General features: G+C 48.3%; 1 protein-coding gene across 3 annotated transcripts in view; it reads right to left on the bottom strand.

The window, feature by feature from the left end:
- The window catches only part of CYFIP2 (cytoplasmic FMR1 interacting protein 2), a 117,298-nt gene that overhangs the window by 54,866 nt on the left and 35,504 nt on the right, over positions 1-26,928 (bottom strand). For 2 of the 3 annotated variants that reach the window (XM_066273124.1, XM_066273125.1), the window contains exons 10-21: positions 24,785-24,876; positions 22,908-23,025; positions 19,665-19,784; positions 19,032-19,157; positions 15,553-15,719; positions 14,692-14,839; positions 11,289-11,442; positions 9,980-10,136; positions 9,397-9,493; positions 7,089-7,165; positions 3,854-3,962; positions 1,965-2,084 (exon numbers count right to left, since the gene is read on the bottom strand). In XM_066273124.1, the coding sequence (XP_066129221.1) occupies positions 1,965-2,084; positions 3,854-3,962; positions 7,089-7,165; positions 9,397-9,493; positions 9,980-10,136; positions 11,289-11,442; positions 14,692-14,839; positions 15,553-15,719; positions 19,032-19,157; positions 19,665-19,784; positions 22,908-23,025; positions 24,785-24,876 (1,485 nt within the window). Of the gene's footprint in view, positions 1-1,964; positions 2,085-3,853; positions 3,963-7,088; positions 7,166-9,396; positions 9,494-9,979; positions 10,137-11,288; positions 11,443-12,386; positions 12,462-14,691; positions 14,840-15,552; positions 15,720-19,031; positions 19,158-19,664; positions 19,785-22,907; positions 23,026-24,784; positions 24,877-26,928 lie in introns of all 3 variants that reach the window. The other variant, XM_066273126.1, reaches the window with a different exon arrangement.

Genomic DNA, 26,928 nt, shown 5'->3' with positions numbered 1-26,928 from the left:
GACCCAGGACTTAGATGGGTGGTCAGGTCAAGTTGCCTCATGAAATGTTGCTGAAAATTGCCCCTGAAAACATTTCATTGCAGCACATTTCTGTGTTCATCCCCTCTGTTTTTTGACAGGCTATTATTTATTAAGTGCAATGAACCATGCAAAGCTCTTTCCAGACAGCATCTCATCCCATACTATACCAACGCTGTGAGGTGAATGCTGATACTTTCTCCGTTGCGCAGCTGGGAAAACAGGCTTACGGAAGGTAACTTGCCGAGATCACCCAGCTGGTGAGTGGCAGGGTCAGAACTGGGCCTGCAGGTCTTTCTGACTCTAGAGCTCTGCTTCTTAGTCACTTTCTTTTTTAACTACTTTGCCCACTTAAAAAAACAAAACAAAACAAAAACACCTTTTCATTTTGAAATAATTTTAGACTTACACAAAAGTGAAAATAGCGAGTTCCTGCATATCCTTGACCCTTTTAACCAATGTTCACCTCTTACATAACTATAATGATCAAAACTAGGGTATTAATATTGGTATAATCCTATTAACTACAAGACAGGCCTTATTTGAATTTCACCAGTCTGTCACCAAAAGGTCTTTCTTTCTGCTCTAGAAGTCAATCTAGGATCCCACGTTGCATTTAGGTGTCCTGCCTTCCAGATTTTTCCAACCTCTAATAGTGTTCAGTCTTTGTCTTTTATGATCTGGATGTTTTTGAAAAGTATCGTTCACTTTTTTTTTTTTTTTGGAATGTTATTTGATTTAAGTTTATGTGTTTTTTTCTTACGATTAGATTGAGATTATGCATTTTGGCAAGAATACCACAGAAAAATTCCTAACAGGGGATACATGAATACATCTTACTACTACTGGTGATATTAACACTTGAGGCCTGGTTAAAATGGTGTCTTCCATGTTTCCTCATTGCAAAGTTACTAGTCTTCTGTTTGGAGTTAATAAAGGTCTTGAAGGAGACCACTTGATGTTATGATGTAAGAATCTTGTTTCCTCTCAAAAAAAATTTTTTTTTTGGTGGGAAAATATAGATAACATAAAATTTATCATTTGAATCACTTTTAAATGTACAGTTCTGTGGCATTCAGAACAATCCCACTGTTGGGCAACATCACCACCATCCACCTCCAGAACTTCTGAATTGTCCTCAACGGAAACTCCATGCCCATTCAACATGGACTCTCTCTCCCTGCCACCACCATTCCACTTTCTGTCTCCATGAATTTAGCTATTCTAAAAATCTAGTAAGAGGAATCATAATCTATTCTTCTTCAAGTTCTGCCCGCTAATGTTAGCATCCATGGCTGGGTCTTGCCAGCAACGATGATCACTGTGCTGATCTGATCTAATGGTGACTTTCTATTTCCCTCATTCCTTCTATTCATCTGCTTTTGAAAGCATTAAAGTCTTCCTTTGATTCACTTAAAGACTGACCAATCAAGTTTATTCGAATTCTTGGAGAGAGAACATGAACAGAGAAGTTCAAATGCTGTTTAATATGAGGAGCGCGTAGGTCCACGCCTGCACATCTGGACCGACTCTATAATCTGCAGGTCCCTTTGCGAAATGATAATGTGGGACCCCTGTTCGAAATGATTATGAATTTCAAGATGGAGATAGCAGAGCATTAAACCCAGCACAGAGCCCTCTGGGGCCTGTACTATGGCACACCCATGAGGCTGACACTTTCCTGGGTTCACTCACCTGCTTGCTCAGATATGTAGGATCATAAAGGATAAGCTGCTGTGCCCCCAGGATAGCCCTCTCAAGAGATTTCAAGACCCCTCTCCACTCCCACTCCCCAGGCAACCAGGAAGGTTAAGATTAGTCCCATTCTTAAATCTATTTTTCCTGCTCCATTCAGATAGGAAGGAGACCTGCTGCTTCTCTTTAACTGGCCCAGCTCTAGGCTCACAACACATGCAGCTACAATCCCAGAGTGCCCCGTCATTTACCACAATAGAGGTCAGGTCCTCACTCTCAAAGCGGCTGATGGCCTGGTCCAAGGATTTATACATGGCGGCAGAGATGCGCTGAGTAATGAGCCTGTTCAGGTCAATTGATCTACCCAACAGCTGCATGGAAGACAGAGAGAGAACAGTTACTCACGGTCTGCACAGACATCTGACAACTAAATGCACTGCACTGATAGGAACTTAGATTAAAAGCATAAAGGACATTACTGGGACAAATGGGGACTCTCTATAGAAATCAGTATTGTTAAATTTCCTGTGTATGACAATTTTATTTTGATTAAGAGAAACTATCCTTGTTTTTGGAGGTATGAAGAGGAGAAGTGGAATAATCTACGAAAAAAGTACATTCTTTGAAAATATCTGTTTCAATATATTCCTTATATTGATACATAAATGTATTTTACATATTTACTGTATTTGTGAGAAAGGAAAAGCAGATACATGAGACAAAGAAAGAGAAGAAAATGTGCTAAAACATTAATAATCAAGAATCTGTCTAAAGAGTATATATGTGCTCATTATATTATTCAAGTTTTCTATAGTTTTGAATTCTAAAACATTGACGGAAAATACCATTCATTCAGGCTGCAGGAGGAGGCTTAGGACAGGCTCAGGCACCGCCTCCAGGGCTGCCGACCTGAATTCAGTCCTGAGGTTGTTGCTGAGTCCGCCCTGTGCCCCAACTCACTGGGACCCAGGCAGAGCTGCTCCCCCAGCAAGGGCTACTGTGCACCTTTGTGGGATGAAGGTAAAAGCACTAGGATGACGGGCTGGTCAAAGACCGGAAATCGAGCTTACAATAACTTCCCCTGGGGAACACGTGGGCATTAGTGCAGATGCTATACAGAGAGCAATCAACGTTTACTGACTGCCTGCTGTGTGCACCGGACTTTGCTAGGTGACCAAGGATTACTCTTAACCATTTCATTTGTTCCTACTTGTCTTCTGGGTTGAATTTTCTAACTGACAAGGGACCCCTTGAAGCCACCTTGTACACACACAGAGTCTTCAGTACTGAATATCCTGTGGCTAATTCTGGCTGCATCAGGGAGTGACAGTCGTCATTTTCTGAGAGGCTGGTGGAAAAGCACGGAGCCCGTTTCAGCAGGGTGAAATGTTCTTTTCCCCTTACGAGTCTCCAGTTCCCTTGGACTGCTCATAGCAACAGGCATGTCCACTGTTTCCTAGGCAACCCCTTTCCTCTTCATTTAGAGCATCTTCTCAGGGGAGGCTCTGCTCCCCCCCCCCATAAGCATGCAGAGGTCATGGCGTAAAGACCATTTCCCCGCCGCATGGCTGCCGGCAGGGTGCAGGAGTAGGAGTAGGGCGCAGTTTGCTGGGGCATCTCTTACTTTGTCTGCCTGGTTCCACTGACATTAAGGAGAGACATGTTTATGTTTCTAAATTCCCAACAGCATCTGGGGTCAAATATGAACAGAAACCAACTCCACAAAACAAGCCGTAATCTCCACCCTGGGCTCAGCCTGCGGGCTTTGTTTCAAAGGCCCACAGCTCTCCTTCACTTTGGCCAGCATCTGAGCCTGTCCGGGGAGAGGCTGACCCACGTAGGAGGAGCAGCAGTCCCGACCGAAGGAAGCGGGCTGCCCCTTATGATGGCAAAGGCTCCGGTGGCCCCTGCGCCCCGGAGGGGAGCTGCAGACAAGCTGAGAAGCCCGGACCTTGACCCGGAGGACACCCAGTGTCTTTCCATTGTTCGCAGACTCTGAGGCTGCGCCACACCTATGTTTAGAGGTCCACACAGGGCAACATGCAGGGCCGACAGCATGGAGTCCCGATTTCCGATCTCCACGCCAAGTTCACAGCTACTCTCCCCTGCCCGCGCCATCACCGCCGCGGTCCATCGTTACCTGGACGTGTCTCTGTTTCAGAAGCGTCTCGTAGCGGTTGGACGGCGGGTACGGGATGATGACTCCGTAGTTCTTGCATTCGGCTCTAAAACGTTTATCCAACAGGACACTGGAAGGGATCAGGTTAAAGAAGGCCAGTCAACACGACAGTGAATAGTTTTCAATTGCCTAGCCACTTTGATTTTAGACCATAAGATCTACTCACAAAGCACTATCTTATATATAAAATATTTAAATATAACTTTTTTTTTCTGAGGGAGAGCAAAGTTCTTCAAGTTCCTTTTCAACCACAGGAACTCAATACGTGAAACAGAATTTCTAAGCTAAAGGAAACAAATAAACAAACAAAAAAGAGTGCATGGTTGGCATATCCCATACCCTTTCTCAGGACAGAATGTTCCCTGTAGGAAACACTCTGAGGACTAGGAATACAAAGATCCCGTCCTCGTGAAGCCTACGTTCTAGTGAAGAGAGACTGATACTAAAAAAAATAAGCAGAGGAATAAAATAAGTTCAAAAAGTATACATCTGCATAGTATTTCGTATTTACCACACACATTCACACAGTCACTTTTAATCTCATGACAACTCTATGAGTTAGACGTACCACCAGACCTTTCATACTGAGCCATGACTACTGAGTAACAAGTGCTCTGAAAATAGTAAAAACAGGACCACTGGGTGTTAGGAGGTCAGAACGCCTCTCTGGAAAGGTTTTGTTGGAGGGAGACCTCACTGCTACAAAGGGCAAGGTCTGGGGGTAGCATCTCTCGGGCACAGGAAGTTTGCAATGTTTGAGAAAAGGGAAGATGGCCCGTGCGGAGAACGCAGGGCATGGTGGAGATTGGGGTGTGAAAATGAATTTATATACCTGGTCTAGGGGCCAGACCATGTGGGACTGACTATGTAAGTCATAGTGAAGACATTAGATGTTCTCTACATGTAACTGGAAGTCATGAAAAGAAAGCAATTAAGCAGGGAAGTGAGCGGGTGGGAGAAAGGGGGCGGAGGAGGTGCACAGGGGGATAAATGGTGATGGATGGATGCTTGATTTGGGGTGTAAACACACAATACGCTGTACAGATGATACGTTCGAGAATTGTGCACCTGAAACCTATATAATTTTGTTAACCAGTGTCACCTCAATCAATTCAATAAGAAGGAAAAAGAAAGGAAAAAGCAGGAAAGTGACATAACCTATATAGAGAGCAGCCACCCACCTCATGAGCCTACTGAGCCCCTAAAATGCGATGGGTCCAAGCAGAGATGTAATCTGAGTATAAAACATATAGTACTAGATTGTGAAGACTTAGGGGAAAAAAAGAAACTATCTCTTTAATCATTTTTAAATGTTACAGGTTGAAATTATAGTATCCTAGATATATTGGATTACATGTTACAAAAATTATATTGTTAAAATTATTTTCCCATTTATTTTTCCTTTTTAAAATACGGCTACTGAAATTTTTAAAAATTACATTTGTGGTTCAGATGTATAACTGCATTATATTTCTAATGGATGGCCCTGATCTGGAACATTCTCTGTCCTGTGCTTTCTAATGCTTCCAATCTCTCTCCTGTTCTGTCATGAAGCCTGCCCCCTCTTGTGGTCTGTGAAGGAAGGAGAACTTCAAATGTACGAATTCAAGTTAATTCTCTCAGCAGCCCTAAGAGGCAGGCATGTGATCATTACCTTTTTTTTTTTTTTTTTTTTCTTTACAGGGACAGAGAGAGAATCAGAGAGATGGATAGACAGGGACAGACAGACAGGAATGGAGAGAGATGAGAAGCATCAATCATCAGTTTTTCATTGAGACACCTTAGTTGTTCACTGATTGCTTTCTCATATGTGCCTTGACCGCGGGCCTTCAGCAGACTGAGTAACCCCTTGCTTGAGCCAGCGACCTTGGATCCAAACTGGTGAGCTTTTTTGCTCAAACCAGATGAGCCCATGCTCGAGCTGGCGACCTTGGGGTCTCGAACCTGGGTCCTCGGCATCCCAGTCCGAGGCTCTATCCACTGTGCCACCGCCTGGTCAGGCGATCATTACCTTTTGAACTTTTCAATTAATACATACAGTATGTTTGTTTCAGGTGTACAACATACTGATTTGACATTTATAGCCCTTAAAAAATGATTATCACGGTAAATGTAAAAATTATCTGTCACCATACAAAGTTATTGCGATATTATTGGCTGTATTCCCTATCCTGTACACTACATTTCTGTGGCTTATTTAGTTTATAACTGGAAGTTTGTACCTTTATTAAACTTCATGTTTTCCACCCATCCATCCAGCCATCCCTCCCGTCCAGTAACCATTACTTTGTTCTCTCTGTCTATAGATTAGATTCTATTTTTAATTTGTGTTTTGTTTTTCAGATTCTGCTTATAAGTAATGTCACATGGTATCTGGCAAGCTATTATTACTATGCTTCTGCCGCAGGGGCTTTGCACAAGTAGTTCCTTTTCCCTACATTGTCCTGTCCCCTCCTTTACCTAGTTTTACTTATTAATTCCCCTCACTTTCAGAAATGAACTCTAATGTTCCTTTCTCAGGATAGCCTTTCCAGTTCCTCACCCCAAAGACTAGGTCAGGTTTAATTGTCATATATCCCCACTGTCCCATGAACTTTTCATTCATGGGGGCACATAATGTGCCTTGTCACTATGCATTCATTAGTTTTGTTTTGTTTTTTTTCTTCTGAAGCTGGAAACGGGGAGACAGTCAGACAGACTTTCGCATGCACCCGACCGGGATCCACCCGGCACGCCCACCAGGGGCGATGCTCTGCCCACCAGGGAGCGATGCTCTGCCCCCCCCCGGGGCGTCGCTCTGCCGCGACCAGAGCCACTCTAGCGCCTAGGGCAGAGGCCAAGGAGCCATCCCCAGCGCCTGGGCCATCTTTGCTCCAATGGAGCCTCGGCTGCGGGAGGGGAAGAGAGAGACAGAGAGGAAGGAGGGGGTGGGTGGAGAAGCAAATGGGCGCCTCTCCTATGTGTCCTGGCCAGGAATCGAACCCGGGTCCCCCTCACGCCAGGCCGACGCTCTACCGCTGAGCCAACCGGCCAGGGCCTCATTAGTTTTTATTGTCTGTTTTCCCCAGAAGGCCCAGCACCACAGGTACTTTCCCTCTCCTACATTCTAGCACATGGTCCAGGCCCATGGGGTCATTTCGATTTCCTTAGGGGCTGAGGAAGGGAGGGTGGCGACAGCAAACCCAGGCTCTCATACCTGCCAGCCATGGCTTTGTAGTAAGCGAAGATCTGGTCCGCCAGCTTGTAGACAAACTGATCGAAACACAGGTTCACCTGAAGAGGAAGCAGCAACTGTCAGGGGTTCTGTCCAGTTTTGTCACAGACACTTAGCCATTCAAAGAGGGCAGGTGGGTAGGACGCCTAAAGCATGGATCCTTGTTCTCAGGGTCCTCGTGAAGCACAGAGAAGGCACAGACCAAACAGCTATTGAGGAACTGCCTCCTCACCAGTCCCTTCTTTGATGTTACAAGGGACTGTTTTTTCCCATTTCAGTGTTTCATCACATTGGGGATGCCCAGGTGGGAAGAAAGTGCACGTCAGACACAGAGGATCAAATCTCTCATCCAACATGGAAAGACCAGGAAATGGCCCAGGATGAAACTTTAAGAAGACTGGCTGTGGTACAAGCCAGGGGTGGCAGTGTAATGTGAAAGGAAACATTCAATTTCAGTGATTAATCTCTGATTCTTTTCTTATCAAATTCTCAGCTCTATAAGGTTAACTCTTTATTCAACGAGCTTCCATGTCTGTTGTTTTACGCCCCAGGGTATTCTGAAAACACAAAAACACAATGGCCTATACAGTGCTGATCTCATGTGCAGGTAGCCAAGGCCTCTTCCCTGGACTTTGAACTTCAAGGGCGTTGGGCCTCCTCTAGGCAAAGAGCCTGCAGGGTCCAGGTGGTGGTGCCTACTCATACTCTACGATCTTCTTCTAGAACCAGCTTTAAGCATCCTGGTCCAAATGGCCCAAGCCCCTTCTAGGCCCTGGGTGCTCTTTTCCCTGGGTTTATCCTGGGAACTGAGGGTGAACTAGACTGAAGGTATGTGAACCCCCAGGGCTGGCCAAGGGGCCATTTCTTGCAGGCAAGGTGGTAGAAACAGTTTTGGTATAAACACACATACACATGAAGGACATGAGGTCCTTCATGGTGGGGGACAGGGTTTGGGGGATTTTACCTAACTGGCTTCATTCTGTGTTTATATAACACCACATGGTTAGAACAGAGACTATCATTCCAATCAATATCCAGAAGGCAAAACTAAGTCATTAGCGCCTTTGCTCTCCTGTTTTTATTTCTCGCTGGCCCAAGTAGGACTACACTTTCTTATTCTTCTTTGAAAGGAGGTACAGCTACGTGACTTGTTTTGATCAATGACGTGTCATTTTCAGGTAAGAGCTTTAAGAATCAGAGCGTGATTCACCCTAACCCTTCGCCTCTGCCCTGGCTACTAGTCAATATTCCTAAAAACAAACAAACAAACAAACAAACAAACAAACAAAAAGACCACATGGAACAGAACCCCCAGACAACCCATAAAGTAGAAATAAGCCTTTGGTCTCAAGCTAACTAAGAATTTGAAGTTGGTTGTTACTGTATCACAATCTAGCTTACCTGGACCATGACAGAAAGAAAGCCACTGAGTATCTCTCTTTTGAAATCAGCTTAATAGTTGAGCCGATGGCTATTTCAGTCCTATCAGTACTAGACAGAGACTCCGTGACCTTGGAGTAATGACACTTGACCACTTGGAGTCTAATATTTATTATCTGTCAGATAGATAGTAGCATATACTTCTTTAAATTGTTGTAAAAATTATTTATTTAAAACGTTTATATAGTGTTTAGCACTGTGCCTGGCAAATGATAGAAACATAACAATTGGTAGGTGTATTACTGTTGTTATCATTAGCCAAGTAATGGAACCATAAAAGACACATTAGAAAGTTAATTTTATTCCCAAGCAGTTCTATCATTTGCCATCCCTTAAACATTTGAAAAATAAAGACCATCATCCTGGTCTAGGTCCTTTTGGACGAGATGTTTACAAAGAGCACTCTCTAGAATAAGTCATTGATCCCCTACGCGATGGTCTCCCCCCAATCCAGGTATTGCGATCCTAACCCCCAAAGGTGATGGTGTTAGGAGGTAGGGCCTTTCCAGGGGATTGGGACGTGAAGGTGGAGCCCTCATGAATGAGATTAATGCTTTTATAAAAGAGACCTCAAGGGCTCCCTCGCCCCTTGCTCTGTGAGAGGACACAGTGAGAAGTCTGTGACCCAGAAGAACGCCTCACCCAGCCCTCCTGGCACCCCAGTCTCGGATTGCCAGCCACCAGAGCTATGAGAAGAAAATGTCTGTTGTTTATAAGCTACCCAGTCTGGGATATTTTGTTACAACCTGAAAGAACTAAGACGCCCCACTTTGTGCCAACAGCTGAAGACTTGAAAAGTATGGACTCCTGGAACAAGATCACAGGAACAAGAGGAGAGCCCGTCACTTGCCTCGGCTTCGATCTCGTCGTACAGGAACTGCTTCTTGAACTTGGTCAGAGCGTAGTAGGCGCTGTCGTTATACAGGTCCAATGGGTAGAGGACGTACCTGAGGACGGAAACACAACAGCCAGTGGCTTACTAAACATCTCTCTCGCGGCAGGCACATCTGCACCCGCTCGGGAAGTACTAAGATTTGGGTGGAAAGACAACCAAATTCAGAGATAGAAAAAGCGGACCTTTCAATCCTCTGTTTCCAGTTTCCACTTAGGAATGACTTACTTTATAAGCCACCCATAGAAATCAAAAGTCTATGATGCTGATAAACCCAAAGCCGGGAAAAAGTTAGCTTCCTGATGCCCAGAGATGATAATTTTCCAGGCATGTGAGGAGATTGATATAGCACAGGAAGGGCAGATGGGCTGGGAGACTTCTGAACCTATGTGCGAGGCCGAGTCAAATCTTATGTGACCCGCTCCCTGGCCGGGCACAATGCCTCCTTCGGAAAGTTCTGGGGGATAAGACAGAGCTCGCTGGCAAAGTAGCCCCCCCTGCAGCCCAGGCACCTCCGTGCTGGCCCAGTTCTGCATCTTACTCCATCATGGAAGGCTCTTTGGTTTCCAGGATATGGTCTGTCAGGATCCAGGGCATGGACATCTCAATAGGAAACTGGATTCGCCGGCCCATGGTCAACTCCAGGAAGAACTCTCGGAACCAGAGCTGGGAGAGGTCACAGCACTGCTGCAGGGCTTCTGGAAAGCCGAGGGAGGGACAGGGGTCACAGAGGAAGCACCCATGGGTCTGAGAGCTTACGGTCTTCAGGAATTTGTATTGTTAGTCTAAGGACTGTGCTGGGTCCACAGCAGGTCCTCATGAATCGGACTTGACCGGGAGACCCTGCTCTCCTGAACTTGAATGACATGCTAACATCTATTTTGAAGACAAGGTTTGTTAAGCTTCAGAGACAGTGCAGTGCATGGGGGAGAGGGGGTGGTATCTGAGAGCTTTTGTTGCCCTCACAATTTCCATCACCACCCCACAAAGCCATCTGAAAATACTTGCTATATCAAGTGTCAAGCCAGGTCTCCAGGTGTCCTTTATTTTTTTTTTTAATTTTTTAAAAATTGATTCTACAGAGAGAGGAAGAGAGAGAAAGAGAGACAGACAGAAACATCAATCTGTTCCTGTATGTGCCCTGACCAGGCACTGAACCCGCAATCTTTGCTTATCAGGATGATGCTCTGACTGACTATTCGGCCAGGGCCAGGGCCAGGTGTCCACTTTTACTGCAACTCAGTGATCCGCTGTATGTGAAAATTCTGAAATCAGCGCTCAGAGGCCTTGAGCGACCTTCCTAGGCTGTTCTCAATGAAGAAGAGCTCTGGACTAATGGTTCAGAGCTCTCGTCAATACCAACAGATGCATGACCCACTCCCAGGACCCTCTCCTCTATGCTGCCCTGTCGCACCTGCACACACATCCTACTAACAGGAGGAGTGGGGGACACAGGATTGGGGTGCAGCCTGGGAACTTCCTTTGCCAGGAGCAACAAGCACAAATCGGCCCAGAGCTGCTGCTTAGACACAAAACGCTGACCTCGTCCTAGGTGTGCCTGCACCTGTACTGCTGTTTCTAAGCCCCCTCGACTAAGGACCCCATGACAAATGAGTCACAGATGTCTACCAGCCACGTATTTCCAAGTTACGTTGGAATAGCTGTAACAAGTTTGAGTTTGGCCTTTCCTAGCTCCCAGAGCCCACCAACCACAAAGTGTGCGTTTTTTCTTTGGTGGCAAAATGTCCCCATTGGAGTCAGGAACCCACGTCTCTGCAACCTCGGCCCTGACAGCTTGGCGGCTCTGGGACCAGGGAGCCCCCATCCTCTCCCCGGACACTGCGGCTCACCACTGATGTTGAGCAGGTGTGTGAAGAAGAAGGACTGTTTGTGGAAGTCCTCTATGGCGAGGACAATGGGGCCGTCCAGGCTGCTCCGCAGGGTCTTCTTGGAGCCGCTCTTGTCTGCGATGAGCGACTCGAGCATGGTCCGTACCATGTACAGCTTGAAAAAGAAACACAGGCAGGTCAGGGGCCGGCCTTCCGTCTGGGGGAAAGACTGATTTGTGCGGCATTTATACACACACACGCACATATATACACAATTTTTTTTACCTATAGATGTCTGCCCATAAAAAACTTTGTCTTAACAATCATCAATTTTAGGGCTGGAGAAGTGAATTCGCAGCGTGTAAACTTTCAGGAGGGAGACTAGCCAGCCTGGGGAGGCAGTTCTGTCCAGGGCCTGTGGCATCCCTAGGTGGGGGGACCTGGTAAAACCAGGTAGCTCAAGGCCCAGGTTCCTGCCTGCTCTGCTCGGCCACGGCCGTGGGCATCCAGGGAGACTCTCCTTCCACGTCACCCTGGAGACACGCCCTGCTTTCCTGGACAGCCACAGCGGCACCCTGGGTGGAGCACTGGGCCGAGAGTCACAGGACGGCGGTGCCAAGGCCAGGCTCTGCTGCTGACCTGCTGTGTGACCTTGGGCAGCAAGCCCCACTCCGGAGCGCGGTTGTCTTATCTGCTAACACGAGGGGGCTGTACCAGATGCTTTCTCAAACCAGTCCCTTTCAGCTCTAACATTCTACAGAACCGGGAAATGGGACACGATCAGAACAAGCCCCCCACCATCTCAAGGTTCTGAGTCTCAGCGCTGAGTCCACGACTCAGGAGTTTCGCCAGCTGGTCGCACCAGCCGCATGGCACAGCCCGCCGGAATCCTGGGCAGAGGGTGGGTGGAGAGCGGTACTTACACGGGAGCCTACTAGACAGCGGCCCCCTCTCACAGAGGGCCGCGAGTGCAAAGAGCACAAGTGCTAATCTAGATCTCTGCACATCGTCTGTCTCTGACTCTTAGGGCTGGAAGGGGCCTTGAGGAGCCAGGCTAGTCCGTTCCTGCTGCCTCCTGGAGAAGTGTACCCAAACCAACCCCGCCAGGCGGTGTAATACCAGGGATCGGCAGCCTCTTCGGCCCTGTGTGCCACCAGTGGGGTGAAACAAAGCCCGCGGGGACCACTGGCAGGCCTAAGACATAGATGGGAGAGAGGAGGAGGGGATGGGAGGGCAGGAGAGACAGGGAAGAGGGAGAGAGAGAAAAGAGAGAGAGAGAGAGAAAAGCAAGAGGTATTGTATACGGTGGGAAAGGCATCACGACAGCTAGGGGCCACTTGCCGACCACCTCTGAGATGCTCCAACCTCCCTCTGCCACCAGGTCCGTCCTTGCCGCCTCTGGACCTTCTCTAGGACCTCACCCACCATGCGCCTGGCACTGGGCAGGGCAGCTGGCCACAATAAGGAGTGGCACGCCATCCCTATCGTAAGGTAAAGGATCTACCGTGGTGGCCGGTTTATCAGACGTCCCGTCCACCCTCTGCAACCCTGTCAGTGGGAGTATCTATCAACCATCCCTAAGAATCGAGAAGCACAGTTCTAATGATGGCCCTTGGAGGCCTCAGAGAAAGGATTCCTGAAGTCCATCCGTGAGGGTATTGACTGATTTGCATCAAATTCTAACTATTTGAAAACCTGTTTTGTCCTTAAGAGGGGGAATGCTTTTCCCACCAGTTTTACAGAACAGAGCACTTAACTCACCAGTGCAGTCGCCGCCCCAGCTGTGCTAGACGCCCATGTCCACTGCACCCCAAGGGCTCTAGCGGAGCCCTGGGGTGGGAGTCAGGAGACCTGGTTCTTGTCCTGCCTCAACCTGTGACTCACCTTGTGGCTTGGACAAGTCATTTCCCCTCTCTGGACCTCAGTTTCCCCATCTGTAAAATAGCGGGTGGACACTGGGACTAGTCTGTCACTTAAGGGTACTTGTGGCTCTGACCATCTGGGACCCTGTGAAATGCACCTGTGTCACCTAACAGGACTTGATGGTACTGAGGGGGCTGATTGTCGGTGACATTCACCTTCTACTTGTCTAAACAGATAGTCCTTTTCTCTCTCCCTTTCCCCTCTCTTTTCCCTCCCCCCCCCCCCCCCCCCCCCGCTGGCCTCTGTCTCTCACCCTCCTACTTGCCAGTTTCTCTTTAGCCTTGTCTGTCTCACCCTCACTCATGTCTTAGGACTTAGAGAAACACCCAAAGCCCTGCTCCGCCCAGCCGGACACTCAGGGCTGGAAAGAAAGGTCTCTGCCCTAACACGACACAGAACTAACTGTTTGTAGAAACTTCCTCAGGACCTTCCACAACCAGCAGGCAAGATTAGCGCAAATGGCCCACGCAGTGTGAAGCCAGGGGACGGTAACAATGACGGTGCTGAGAATCCATCTCGCCCCTGTCTCCCCCCCCACACACCCCGTCCCGTACCCCTCACAGACAGACACACACACAGTGAGAAGGGTCAGGGCTCCGCCTCAGATGGCTCATCTCAGATGACTCAAGGACTCAGGATTTCAGAGCAGAGAGAAGCTGAAAGGTCACATGAAGTGGGAGTTCCCAGCCTGGGACTTCTCAGCCAGTAGGACCTTTAAAAGCTGCCATGGAACCATATGCTTTTCCCCAATACCTCAAAAAACCTGCCCGAGACCGTCCTTCGCATAGGTGGCAAAGACTTAACTAAAATGCCCAGGTTCTTTCAGTTCTTTTCTGTAATTTGACAACTGCTCTGGATAAACCACAGGCAACCTGTTGTTTAGAAGCTCCACTTGGAAACTTTGAATATCTCTGATCATCAGATTTTCCCTGAGGGGCCAAGGGTTTTCGTCACTTGCGCTTTTGGGGTCTTAGGGGAAATTAAAAGGGGTATTTGATCAGTTACATGATCTCATCCCGAGTTTTATTTAACAGAGAAGATAATCAAAGCTCGGAGAGGTCAAAGCACTTTCCCAAGATCACACAGCAAGTCAGAGGCAGAACTTGTGTATTCCCAAGCTCAAATGTCAGTCTCTGCAGAAGGGGCAGAGTTCATTAAAGAGGGACAGGACAGATGCATATATAAACTCCCACACTCTGGAACCAGTCCTGGTCTTACCCCCATTTGCCAGATTAGACAACTGAGGCACAAAGAGATTACATAACGTGCCCAAGGTCACACAGGTATCTAGGATGAGAATCCAGGTCTCCTGAATCTTAAACCAGCGGTCCTCCCTCCTCTATCCAAACGAGACGGTACAGTAAGACTAGAGCAGCTGCTTGACCCTGCCTCTGCTGCCTGCGGTCCCTGAGCCTGTGCCCCACGGTCCAGCCAGGGTGACCCACCACGGCCCGGCTGGCCTCTGAGTCAGCAGAGCTGGCCTGTGCCCGGGGCCACTTACCTGTGTGCTGGAGGGGCCCACGGCACGCCGGGGCACCTTGATGTCAAAGCCACCTTTGGGGTCCTTCTCCCCTCTCAAGCACGGGTCATTGGGGGGCTCTCGGCCCCCCTCCCAGTCACAGATGGTTTTCCGAATTGCCTGCAGCACGCTGGGAAGGAGGGAGCGAGGTCAAGTTTTACCGTGAGAAGGAGGTAAGCCCTGCAAGCCTGTTTCTAGGAGCTGTGGTGGCCCAGGACCGCTTTCCTGGACTTGCTGGGGTGCTCGTCAAAGGCGCTCGTCCTGGGCCCACCCCAGAGGGGCTGGTTCCCAGACCTGAGGGGCAGCCCCGATGTCTGCACTGTACAGTGTCCCGGGCATTCTAACGCCCACTGGCTACCTGAGGACGCAGTCCTGAGCCAGTGCTGTGGCCAAGAACTTGAGGGAGGCAGGTCGACTGATTCTGTTCTGGGTTACAGGAGGTCTCACTAGCCCAATTACAGCACTCTATTTGAAGTTTTAACAATAGCTTGTATTTGCTGCATGTTTACTCCATGTTGCCGTGTGCTTAGGTCTACACATGGATATCTCGTTTTATCATCCCCACGGACGATGCGGTAGGTTCCATCATCTCCCCCATTTTACAAGTGAGGGAAAGTGAGGTTCAAGCTCCCGTCACCAGACAGCGTGGATATGAGCTTCAAACCCGGAGACGAAGGACCCATCTCCTAAGGCGGCTTCCTAAAGCCTGCTGGAAAGATCCACCGTGTGTGTGTTCAGGGCTGCCCGGGAAGCTGACTGATAAGCAGGGCACTTCCTCTGCGGCCTGCACCTCACTCCCCTGATTTTTGACGTGCACCTGTGCAGGGCCCCCCGAAGACCCACCTGATAAGAACGTTCTTCTTCTTCCGCACCGCCTGCCTCAGGGGCTCACGCAGCGTCACCTGGGCAAAGTCCTGCAGGGCCGCGTAGATGGTGTTCCTGATGGCCTGGTTGAAGACGCTCTCCATCCTGCCCATGAGCACCTGCAGGCCTTTGATCATGGCGATCACCTGGCCAGGCAGAGATCAGGGTCAGGCTCAGCGTGCCTCGGCACACCTGTCTGCCTGGCACCCTTCGCCCACCACAGGGAGGGCGCCGAGGGAGATGTGCAGAAGCACAAGGCCGGCCAGTGCTACTTCAAGTGCCAGTTCGTGGCTGGGTCAGAACCATGTGTCAGAACAGAGCCCAGCGCTCTTCCTCCTTCCTAAGAAGGTCTTGCTGCGAAGCAGAGACGTCAGCTGAACCCAACAGCTGAGTTTCCTACTGGCACCAGCTCCCTATCTTGCTGCTGACTGGTGACAAGTGGCAGTTGGCCCATGGACCACATTTTGAGTTCCACTCTGACTTCCTCAGGCCTTTCCACATGGCATGTACCCACAGACCATATCAAATATGTAGAACTTTTTTTTTACAAGTATTAAAAAAATATATACAATCTTTGCTTTTAAAATAATTGGGCCACTTGCTAACTTGAGTCCATATAGTAAGATTCCTGTAGACCTAGGGGAAAAAAATCTTTGTAACTTTGGGCAAGGCAGAGATTTCTTAGCTAGAGCACAAAAATCTCAAATCACAAAATAAGCGGTAAGTTGAACTTGATCAAAATTAGAAGACAGTTGCTCTTCAAAAGGTATCCATAAGAAAATGAAATGGCAAAGTCACTGGTTAGAAAAAATATTTATGACATGTATATGACTAAGGACCTGTGTCTAGATGATATAAAGAATCCTTACCAATTAACTCTAGAAAAAACAAAAGTTGTACAAGATAAATGTGTTCTCATTGGACCATGTGACAGCAATGAACAATAGTTACTTGTTTGTAATAAATAGAGTAATTACAAATGTAACCAAAAAGTGTGAAATTACCACTTTGGGAAATGAGGGGAGGGAATTGGGTGTATTGAGGGTTGGGGAGGTAGAGAGAAAATAACTAAATTGGTATTTTCCAAAGTAAGAAATCAATCGAAAATGCCATAAAATCAAGAAATAGCCCTATAAGTCTGTTATTTAGACATCTAGAGATAACTACCAGAAGAATAGCTTAACAAGGTGACTATTTATCTACTTTGGGATTCAGGAGTTACTAATTTTTGCTTTGTTTTATTATTGTTAAATGCCACATAGAACTATTTTTTTCTTAAAAATAATTTTTTTTTTACATCTTACTAATAAAAGAAAACTTCTCCATGAAAGTCAAAGTAAGGACTAGAAGGAATTATAGCAAAAAGTTATTGGTGGTTGTCTCTGGATGATTTTACAAGGCTGTGGGAAGGTGAGGGCATGTACCGTGCATACGTGGCCCTTCTTATAAGGAAAGAAAGGCACTTGACCTGTGGTGGCGCAGTGGATCAAGCATCAGCCTGGAACACTGAGGTCGCTGGTTCAAAACCCTGGGCTTGCCTGGTCTAGGCACAAATGGGAGTTGATGCTTCCTGCTCCTCCCCCCCTTTTCTTTCTCTCTCTCTCTCTCTTCTCTAAAATGAATAAATAAATAAAAATAATTAAATAAATAAACAAAATTGCCCACCATTAAAAAAAAAAGGGAAAGAAAGGCGTGTACGGTTGTACAAAGTTGCCTGTCCTCTCTGACTGTGCGTCCCATTTTGAACAGGCTTGTGCAATACTTTCTCAAGCGCTGCACTTGATGATCGGGAGGTGTCTTCCAGGCTGACTGTGAGCAATGGAAGTGCCAGGATGTGCGGAGAGCACTCAGCTCAATGTCAAGTGTGATTACAATCAGTGTCTTGCCTGAAATTACACCTGAGCCTAGTCCTTTAAAGTGTAGCCTGCAGATGTGCTAAAGAACAACCTGGACCCCTGATATGTGTCTGATTCTCTACAGCCTTTATTGCTCGACATCATCATCTCCTTTGACAACTGGGCCCAGGGCTAGTATACAGGTCTCTGCCTACTAGGCTTCAGATGGTCATGAAACAGGTGGCTGTCACTCACAACTTAGTATGAATGAGTTTTCCACTCAAACTAGAAATATTTTTTTGCAATAAAACAAACAAAAAATAAATTAGAAGATTATAACCAAGAAATAAGAGTCTGCCCTCCAGAAATTACCAATATTAATGGTTTGGTATACATAAACATAAATACTTATATCTTTCAGTTTTGAGTAAATATGTAAAAACTATATTCATTTCACTATAAGTGGATCATTCTTTATCTGCTGTTCTTTAACCTGTTTTATCTTTTTAATAATACACTGTGGCCTGACCAGGCGGTGGCGCAGTGGGTAGAACGTCAGACTGGGATGCGGAAGGACCCAGGTTTGAGACCCCAGGGTCGCCAGCTTGAGTGCGGGCTCAACTGGCTTGAGCAAAAAGCTCACTAGCATGGACCCAAGGTTACTGGCTCGAGCAGGAGGTTACTCAGTCTGCTGAAGGCCTGCGGTCATGGCACATATGAGAAAGCAATCAATGAACAACTAAGGTGTCGCAATGAAAGGCTGATGATTGATGCTTCTCATCTCTCTCCATTCCTGTCTTTCTGTCCCTATCTATCCCTCTATCTGACTCTCTCTCTGTCCCTGTAAAAAAAAAAGAAAAAAAAAAAGAAACAATACACTGTGGATAGCTTTCCATGGCAGTACATCCATTTCAGTGGCTGCAGAGTATTGAGTGACATAGCTGTACCCTCATCCATTTCACCTGGTCCCATACTGAAGGACATTCCAGTTGTTTCACATATTTTGGTATTATAAATGATACGGTGGCGATAAATGTCTGTGTGCGTTCATCTCTGCACAGTTGGCTTAACTCCCTGGGATATAGCTCCAGACCTCTGGGCCAAAGGCTGTGCACATTAAACATCTGCGTACATCCGATCAGTCTGCTCCCATAGACAGACTAAAACACGTAGACGGGCTACCCCAAATCTCTGAGGTCTATTTCCCACACTTCTCCCAGCAACAGGCATCACCAGCCTTCAAAGTCCTCACCACGCTGGCTGGTCAGCTACACTCTAGCTCAGTTTGCATCTGTGGTTCTCTCTGCACACTCATCAGTTTGGGCATTTTTAAAATCTCTTTCAGCCATTTTTTCTGTTTGTTTCTTCTACTGTTTTCCTTTTGCTGGTTTTTCTAGTGGAGTGAACACTTATTCCCTTTGGATTTTTAAGAACAGAATGAGCTTCTAACCGTTTGTGGACACCTGACGGAGACGAATTCAGGTGGGAGCAGGTGGGGCGGGGAAGTGCACGCACAGGAGGGGACCAAAGCTGCCCTCTGGCTCAGAACCACTCCCTCCCACCGCCACCCACCCTGAGCGGCAGCCTCGGGGGCCGGAGGAGGCGCGGAAGGTCAGCACCCACCTCCACGAAGGCGAACTTCTCCTCGCTGGTGTAGTTGTAGCGCGTGGCTCTCTCGTACTCTTCCGCCGTGCCGGGGCAGTCCTTGTTACAGAACTTGTCCGTGGGGTGAACCAGCTTCCAGGAGTACTGGGGAGATGGGAACAACCCAAGTGTCCATCGGCGGAGGAATGGACAGACAAAACAAGGTGTGGCCACGCCACGGGAGACTATCCAGCCACAGAAGGGAATACACTACTGAGTCGTCCCACAACCTGGATGGACCTTGGAAACACACAAAGAAGCCAGCCACAAAAGACCACAGAGTAGAGGATTCTACTGATAGGCAACACCCAGAATCGGAAAATGTAGAGAGACAGAAAGACTGCTTAGGGCTGGGAGACCGGGAACGGAGGAGGGTGATCCGACTTTTGAGGACATGAAAATGTTCTAAACACGTGGTTGTGCAACTCCGTAAAAACACTGAAAACCCAAGGATCTACATTTTCAATGGGTGAATGGTATGGCATGTGAGTTGTATCTCAATAAGGCTGCTATGAAAAGAGTGCTCAGGAGAGGCAGGGGCAGACAGGTTCCAAGTGGACAGGGCTCAGGCTGCAGGGGCGGAGGGGGCAGCCCCTGCCTCGGGACACCTACCACCTCCATGACGTGGGCGCTCCACTTGGATAAAAGCTGCAGGCCCCGCAGGGCCAGGTCGAAGAGCTCACGGTACTCCTCGTCTGACTTCTGGCTGTCCAGCCCGGAGCCCGTCACCACCTGGGGGACACCAGCCGTCACCCTTACCACCCACGTGCCTGGCACTTTTATATATTATTTCATTGATTTCCTCCAAGAATGCTAGAAGGAGGTGGGTGCTATCACTATATCCCCCTGACAGATACACTGAGGCTAGAACAGTCCTTTCTGGAAGCCATGCGGCTTGGCAATGGCCGAGGGTTCAAACCCAGGTGGAGTGATGCCAATGTCCCCCCACAACCACCCTGGCATATCTCAGAGCAGTGGCCTTCACACTGTCCCACAATACACAGCAGGAAACGAAAACGAGGGACTCAGGAACATATCCCTACCTAGAGAAATTAAATATATACATGAAACATCTGTCACAATGTGACTACTCTTAGCACATGGGATTTCCTGATGTGCACACAAAAATGCTCATCACGTACCACTAATTTGATTTCGCAGCTCATTAACGAGGCCTGACTGAAGGACTGAAAAGCGATGGTCAGGACAAACGTCTGTTTGAATGGGTAGCACTCCGCAGTGAAATGTGATGTGGAGGTATGCATGTGCATAGACGCCTGTGTATATATGTCTGTGTACATATACATATGTGTGCACATGCACACATATACATAGAGAGCCAGTCCTCACTATCTGTGGATTCTCCTACTCACTAAAATAGATTTGGAACCCCAATACATGCAGCTCCTTCATGTCATTCACAGACAAGCACCAAGTGACAAAATACTGAGGTCACACCCCCCAGCTGTGACTAAACCAGGTGAGGCTCTGCCTTCTTGTTTCAGCTCCCACACCGTGAACACGCGTCCTCTCCATGGTTTACATCAGGGGTCCCCAAACTTTTTACACAGAGGGCCAGTTCACTGTCCCTCAGACAGTTGGAGGGCCGGACTATAAAAAAAAAACTATGAACAAATCCCTATGCACACTGCACATATCTTATTTTAAAGTAAAAAACAAAACGGGAACAAATACAATATTTAAAATAAAGAACAAGTAAATTTAAATCAACAACCTGACCAGTATTTCAATGGGAACTATGCTCCTCTCACTGACCACCAATGAAAGAGGTGCTCCTTCTGGAAGTGCGGCGGGGGCCGGATAAATGGCCTCAGGGGGCCGCATGTGGCCCACGGGCCATAGTTTGGGGACCCCTGGTTTACGTGGTGCCACGTTTATCACATTGCTGTACTTTTTATTACTGGTGCTTTTGTCATTGAAAATGGCCCCAGGCTGCCTAACCTGTGGTGGCACAGTGAGTAAAAGCATTGACCGGGAACGCTGAGGTCGCCGGTTCGAAACCCCAGGCTTGCCCAGTCAAGGCACATATGGGAGTTGATGCCTCCTGCTCCTTGATAAAAAAAAGAAAAAAAAAGAAAAAAAAAGAAAAGAAAATGGCCCCAGGCCTGATGCTGAAGTTCTGTCTGGAAGGCTGAGAGGTGCCTTTCGGAGAACACATGCTTTAAATGAGCTTGTTTCGGGCATGAATTACAGTGTTGTTGGCTGTGAGTTAATGTTCCTGAATCAGCAATATCTACTGCCTTAGGCGTCTTTATACAAACAATGCACATAAAACAAGGTCATGCATTGATCGGATGATGAGCATGTTGGGCACAGAGACTCATGGGAACCTAACCCTATGTTTCCCCCAGGAGTAATAAAGGATTAGGTATGGGTTATTTCAGTGTTCATGGAGACTTTACAGAACATAACACTGTGAATGAGGAGGACTATCTACATATACACACGTTTAAAGGGTACAATTTTAAAAATAACTTTGAGCCAGACTCATTCTTAGGCCACTCCGAAATTTAACAAGGAATAAAAAGAGGCCTTTAACTTAAATTATTCCCATAGTTTTACTTCCACTGGATTGGTTCGTACAGTTAAGAAAGCCAAAGGTTTGCACTTGACCCTGGTTTGCATCCATTGTCTTGAAGACCACACCATCTGCATCTGTCTGACCTCGTGTCAAATCCACTGCCTTTTTGATAGAAGATGGTTCCAGAGTTTGGGTTCAGAAAGCATGCATACTGCCTGACCAGGCAGTGGCGCAGTGGAGAAAATGTCAGACTGGGATGCGGAGGACCCAGGTTCAAGACCCCGAGGTCGCCAGTTTGAGTGCAGGCTGATCTGGTTTGAGCAAAAAGCTCACCAGCTTGGACCCAAGGTTGCTGGCTTGAGCAAGGGGTTACTCGGTCTGCTGAAGGCCCACGGTCAAGGCACATATGAGAAAGCAATCAATGAACAACTAAGGTGTCGCAACAAAAAACTGATGATTGATGCTTCTCATCTCTCTCTGTTCCTGTCTGTCCCTATCTATCCCTCTCTCTGTCTCTGTAAAAAAAAAAAAAAAAAAAAGAAAGCATGTGCACTATGGCTGCCAGCCACATGGTGGGACCAGTGAGCAAACAGGGGACAGTGCTGTCATCCAGGCGCTCCAGATAATAAAGGAATTCAAATCACAGCACCTGTGCTATAAACCAATATATGCACTTACTGGAAGGGTTTATACGGGAACAGATCCAGAAGGATCTATACTTCCAAATATCATATTAGTCATAGTTGGTTGTGGGTGGTAGGATCTTACGTGATTTGATTTTCCTTCCTTTTACCTATCTCTATTTTTTCTGAGGGAATTATATTTTCTGACTTGTTTAATGATCATTTGTCACTGTGCAGGTGAAGTATTTAGACGGTGTAATAAGCACGAGTGTTCAGAACTCTGTTTCTCTTGCTGTCTAGGGTGGAGATGCTTTGGAACAGGTATGAACTAACAATTACTACCAATCACAGATTGCTCTATGCTAGGCACAGTGCATTTTCCATGCATCGTAGAGTTTAATCTTCTCAGTGAACCTTTCAGGATATGATTACCCACATTTTATAGAGGAAGAAACTGAGGCACAGAGATACTACATACCTTGTGACAGCCAAGAGCAGAACCAGAATCAAACCCAGTCCTGTGTGGCTCTAAAATCCAAGCTCGTGGCCATTCTGCCCCTTTGCTTCTGACGTGCATTCCCTCGCTCCTGCCTCCACTATCTCCATGGTCATTTCTGTCCTGCCTGCTCCTGACCCCGTCGCACCCCGGCCCCAGGTGGGCCTCCATCCCAGCAGCAAGCACGAGCTCACCTCGCTGTTGCTGTAGCGAGCGAGTTCAGAGATGAAGCGGATATGGTCATCTCGGATCTGAACCATCTGCTCGCAGATGTTGTACTGGGGGCTGATGCTGCTCTGGGTACACGTCCACCTGGGCGGAAAGTCACAGCGTTGGAGCAAGTCCTGGTCTCAGGTGCCTGGTGGGACAGGCTCCTTCTAGTTACATGTTGCTCCTGGTGCCCAGCCAAGGTGGCCGACTCTACTGGGTGGAACCAAGAGGTAACCCAGACATGAGCAAGACAGCCTGTTCACCCCACGCCGTGGGGATCACAGGCCGAGTGGGCCAGCCCTTCCTCCTCCTCTAAGGCCCAATCACAGGCTTTTCCGGATACCTGGTGTCCATGTACTTACCAGTCACACGAGCGAGAAGGGACCTGCAGCCCTCCTAGGGCTAGAATCCACGCAAAGAAAAAGCGAGGTGGGTGACCTCCCCAAACCTATCTACTGACTCTGACATCCTGTGGCTGAAGCTGGCTTCTGTGTGGCCTTTGGAGGGGACTAAAGAAACTTAAAGGAACTGTGTCTTTTTCCAACAGAGACCTGTTCACATGCAAGCCAGCACTCCATGGTGAGGAGTGTCACGGTCATTCTCTCTCTCGCTTTCTGCTCACCCCTCATCTTCTCAATCCTATTTCTCCTCAGTTCTTTTTTGGAAAGATATCATTGGAAAAACCATCCTAAATTGGAGAGGAAATGAATGAGTGAAAATCTTGACTCTCCTTCCCTAAGAGAAAAAAAAAAAAGCCAAACAACCCCCTTTACTGTCTTCTGTTGTCCAGTGTTGGATGACCCAGTGGACAGATTAAAAACAGCTACCCAATGCAGATCAACATTCTGGCAAGAATTTAATCGTTCAAAAGGAGCCCTGCAGTAGCCCTCATAGGCCACTCAGGATGGTGAGACACTTCTCAGGCTTATACTTTGGCTTTAGTTTCATTCTGAGTCACCAGTGTAGAAATGGGGACACGATCACTCAGACCACTGACACCCCACCCTGGCCACATCACCATTCCCAACCAGCTTCAGGTGGCAGAGAATTCATGCAGAAAACACGAGGGCGGGAGTCTGGCATTCTCGGCTCTGAGCTTGTCCTAGAAAACCTCCCCACATACTAGCACCCAGCGGGTTCTGAACGGACTAACCCAGACTTCCCGGGTGAGACTCAGTCCCTGGGGCTCGGGGCTCCTGGACTTCCATGACACTCTGTTTACATATTTGTAAAGCCTCAACCCTGACTAAAGAATAGCAGCCCCACTTCCATGTGGAAAGGTTCAAATCACTCAGCTTCGGAATGAGATGCAGAAGAGACCTCTTAACAACCAAGCCCCAGAGATAAAGGCTGTGTCTGGATGTCCCCTCATGCCTGTGAGGCACCAACACTCCAGATCTTAGTGCAGATTCCCTAGGATGGTGGTTTATACAATGACCTGAGGTGAGGCCACCGGCCACTTCATGGTTGGAACTGTCCAAACCGTACACGCCATGGTATACTTACTGCACGGACTGAAAACCTGAAGAGAGAATTGGGTGATGAAGAATGACGTCATCTTCCTCCACCCGGCCGGCCACTGAGGGCCGGGCCGGATATTCCTCCCCTTCTCAAGGAAGGAGGACTCCTGCTGTCCCACTGCGGAGGGGACAGAGAAGGGGTGTGGCTGTGCTCTGAGAGCTTTTGAACCCCAGCAGCAAAGGGCAGACACAAAAGGGCTCAGAGCACCGTCCGCTGCTCCCCTCTGGAGTCCACCTGCCCAGGGCTCTGGGGAGGGAGGAGGGGCTGAAGTGGCCCCTCGGCCCCCTGCCCGGGCTGGGCGTCCTCACGGGAGCCGAGAGACATTACGGCAGGCACTCACTTGGACTTGTTCTCTTCATAGTGAGCACTGGTCTTAATGTATCTGGCCAGCTCTATCTGCATGTCGCCGAAAAGGGGCACCACCTGCAGCTGCTGCAAAGGAAGCAAACACAGCGCGTGAGAGCCAGGCGGGGACTAGATGGCTGCCCCCCAGCAGGGAAGGCGGCCTCCGCATGCCTCTGGGCTGACCCCCGGTTCCTGCTTCCGTCGATGCTTCCGTGTGACCCTGGAGCCAAAAAAAAGCTCCGGCCAGCATACAACCAACTGTATGTTCCAACAACTTAGCCAGAGAGGCCAAGTGACTTGTCCAAGGTCACCCAGTAGGCAGAACGAGTGAAGAATAAGGACCAGATGGCCTGCCTCCCAGTGCAGGGTCCCTTCAGCTCTAATTTTCCTGATTAGATGATGCTCGCCGTTTGGAACTCTGGACTGGGAGGGAGCACCTGGCTGCCACTGGCCGCCTGCATTGTTCCGGAGAAACTGTGCTCCGCGGAGTAACTGAAACCACAACACCGAACACCAGGGGGCACACAAGTCTCGTAACAAGACCAGGACAAACAGGTGTTTCCTGTCTGCTTCCGAGGCCCGAGGTTCTTCGCCAGCCTCTTCAAAACCAGAGGATTTGTAGGTCAGTGACACTACCCTGTCTGACACCACGATGGTGGGTACACATAATTCTATATTTGTCAAAGCCCATAAAATGTACAACATCAGGGGTGATCCCTAACGTAAACTATGGACTTCGGGTGACAATGATGGGCCAACGTGGGTCCATCAGTTATGACAAACGCACCACTCCGGAGGAGGATGTTGATAACGGGGAGGTTCGCGTGAGTCGGGGCAAGCAGGGGGCCTATGGGGAATCTTTGTACTTCTGCTCAATGTTGCTGTGAGCCTAACCTACTCTAAAAATAAAGTCTTCTAAAGGAAACGAAACATAGTATCTCAATCTCTACACTAACCCCCGTGAGGTCAGCGCTCTTACCGTCCCCATTTCGGGGATGAAGAAACTGAAGGTGGAGAACACAAGTGACTTTCTGCACAAAGTCAGACCAGCTAGAAGCCAGGGGAGCCAGGATTATGACCCAGGGCTCTGACTCACAACCCTGCAAAGTGGATACCTTTAGCACTCCCATGAGGCTAGGGAACGAGTCTCAGAGAGGTCTGGTGACTTTCCCAAAGTCATCCGGCCACTAAGTGGTGGAGTCAGACTAAACCCGGGCCCGTCTGAGGCGCTGCCGTGTCCTCGCGCTGTACCCCGGGCTCCTCCTACTGGTGAAGGCAGAGGCAGACTTCACTAGGGTCTCCCGAGATGAGCCCTGTTGTCATTTGGGGCAGCTCTGGAGAAAAGTTCAAATTCTCAAAAGCACAGAATGGCTTTTGGTGACTTATCTCCCCTTAACCTGGAAGGGTTGGTGGGACCCAGGCCCAGCCAGGTGTCCCCCATATCACATCTGCAAGGGGGTTCCGCTTTGAATGTTAAAAAGCCTGGCTTCCCCGTGTCTGACCTCTGAGGCTCCGCCCCATGCCTGCAGTGCCCAGTGCTGGAATCAACCGACGACGTGGAATTCAATTCCAAAGCAGGAAATCCCTCAGAGAAAACCTCAAAGGCTTAGCTTAACCACAGTGTTTTACTTTCAAAGATTTAGGGGGAGATGAAATCTCTGGGCACTGGAACAGACTAAGCATCTGATGGATGATCTGAAGCATTCTGCCCAGGGCAGGGGGCTGGCCCAGGTGGCCTCCGGTAGGTCAGGTGAGAGCCTGTGATGTTGCAGATGTCAATCAGTTTAAAATCCAGCCTAATCCTCCTGTTCCTGTAAGCTCTGATTCATATTGAAAAACAGCAGACGCCTGTTTTGGGCCGTGCCACTTTCTTTATGTGGCAAAGGATTTCAGGAAAGGGAAAAAGCACTATGCATACAAGATCGTAAGTCTGCCCAAAGCCCAGCTGAATCCTAAGACTTGAGCCTGTTAGACTTCCACGGGGTCGTGCCTCGTATAGATTCCTTTACCACGGGCGACAGGAGGCCGGGCTGTTCTATTCTCTTCCTCCTCCTGGGCTCTTTAGAGCCACAGCCCGACCAACAAACTCCATGGCTGGCTGGCTAATGTCCTTTCTTTCTGCTGAGAGACCACCCCTTG

Source organism: Saccopteryx bilineata, chromosome 4, assembly GCF_036850765.1.
Source record: "Saccopteryx bilineata isolate mSacBil1 chromosome 4, mSacBil1_pri_phased_curated, whole genome shotgun sequence".
NCBI classification, from domain to species: Eukaryota; Metazoa; Chordata; class Mammalia; order Chiroptera; family Emballonuridae; genus Saccopteryx; species Saccopteryx bilineata.
The sequence above is the reverse complement of the archived record's forward strand: the minus strand, read 5'-3'. Positions and strand labels throughout refer to the sequence as shown.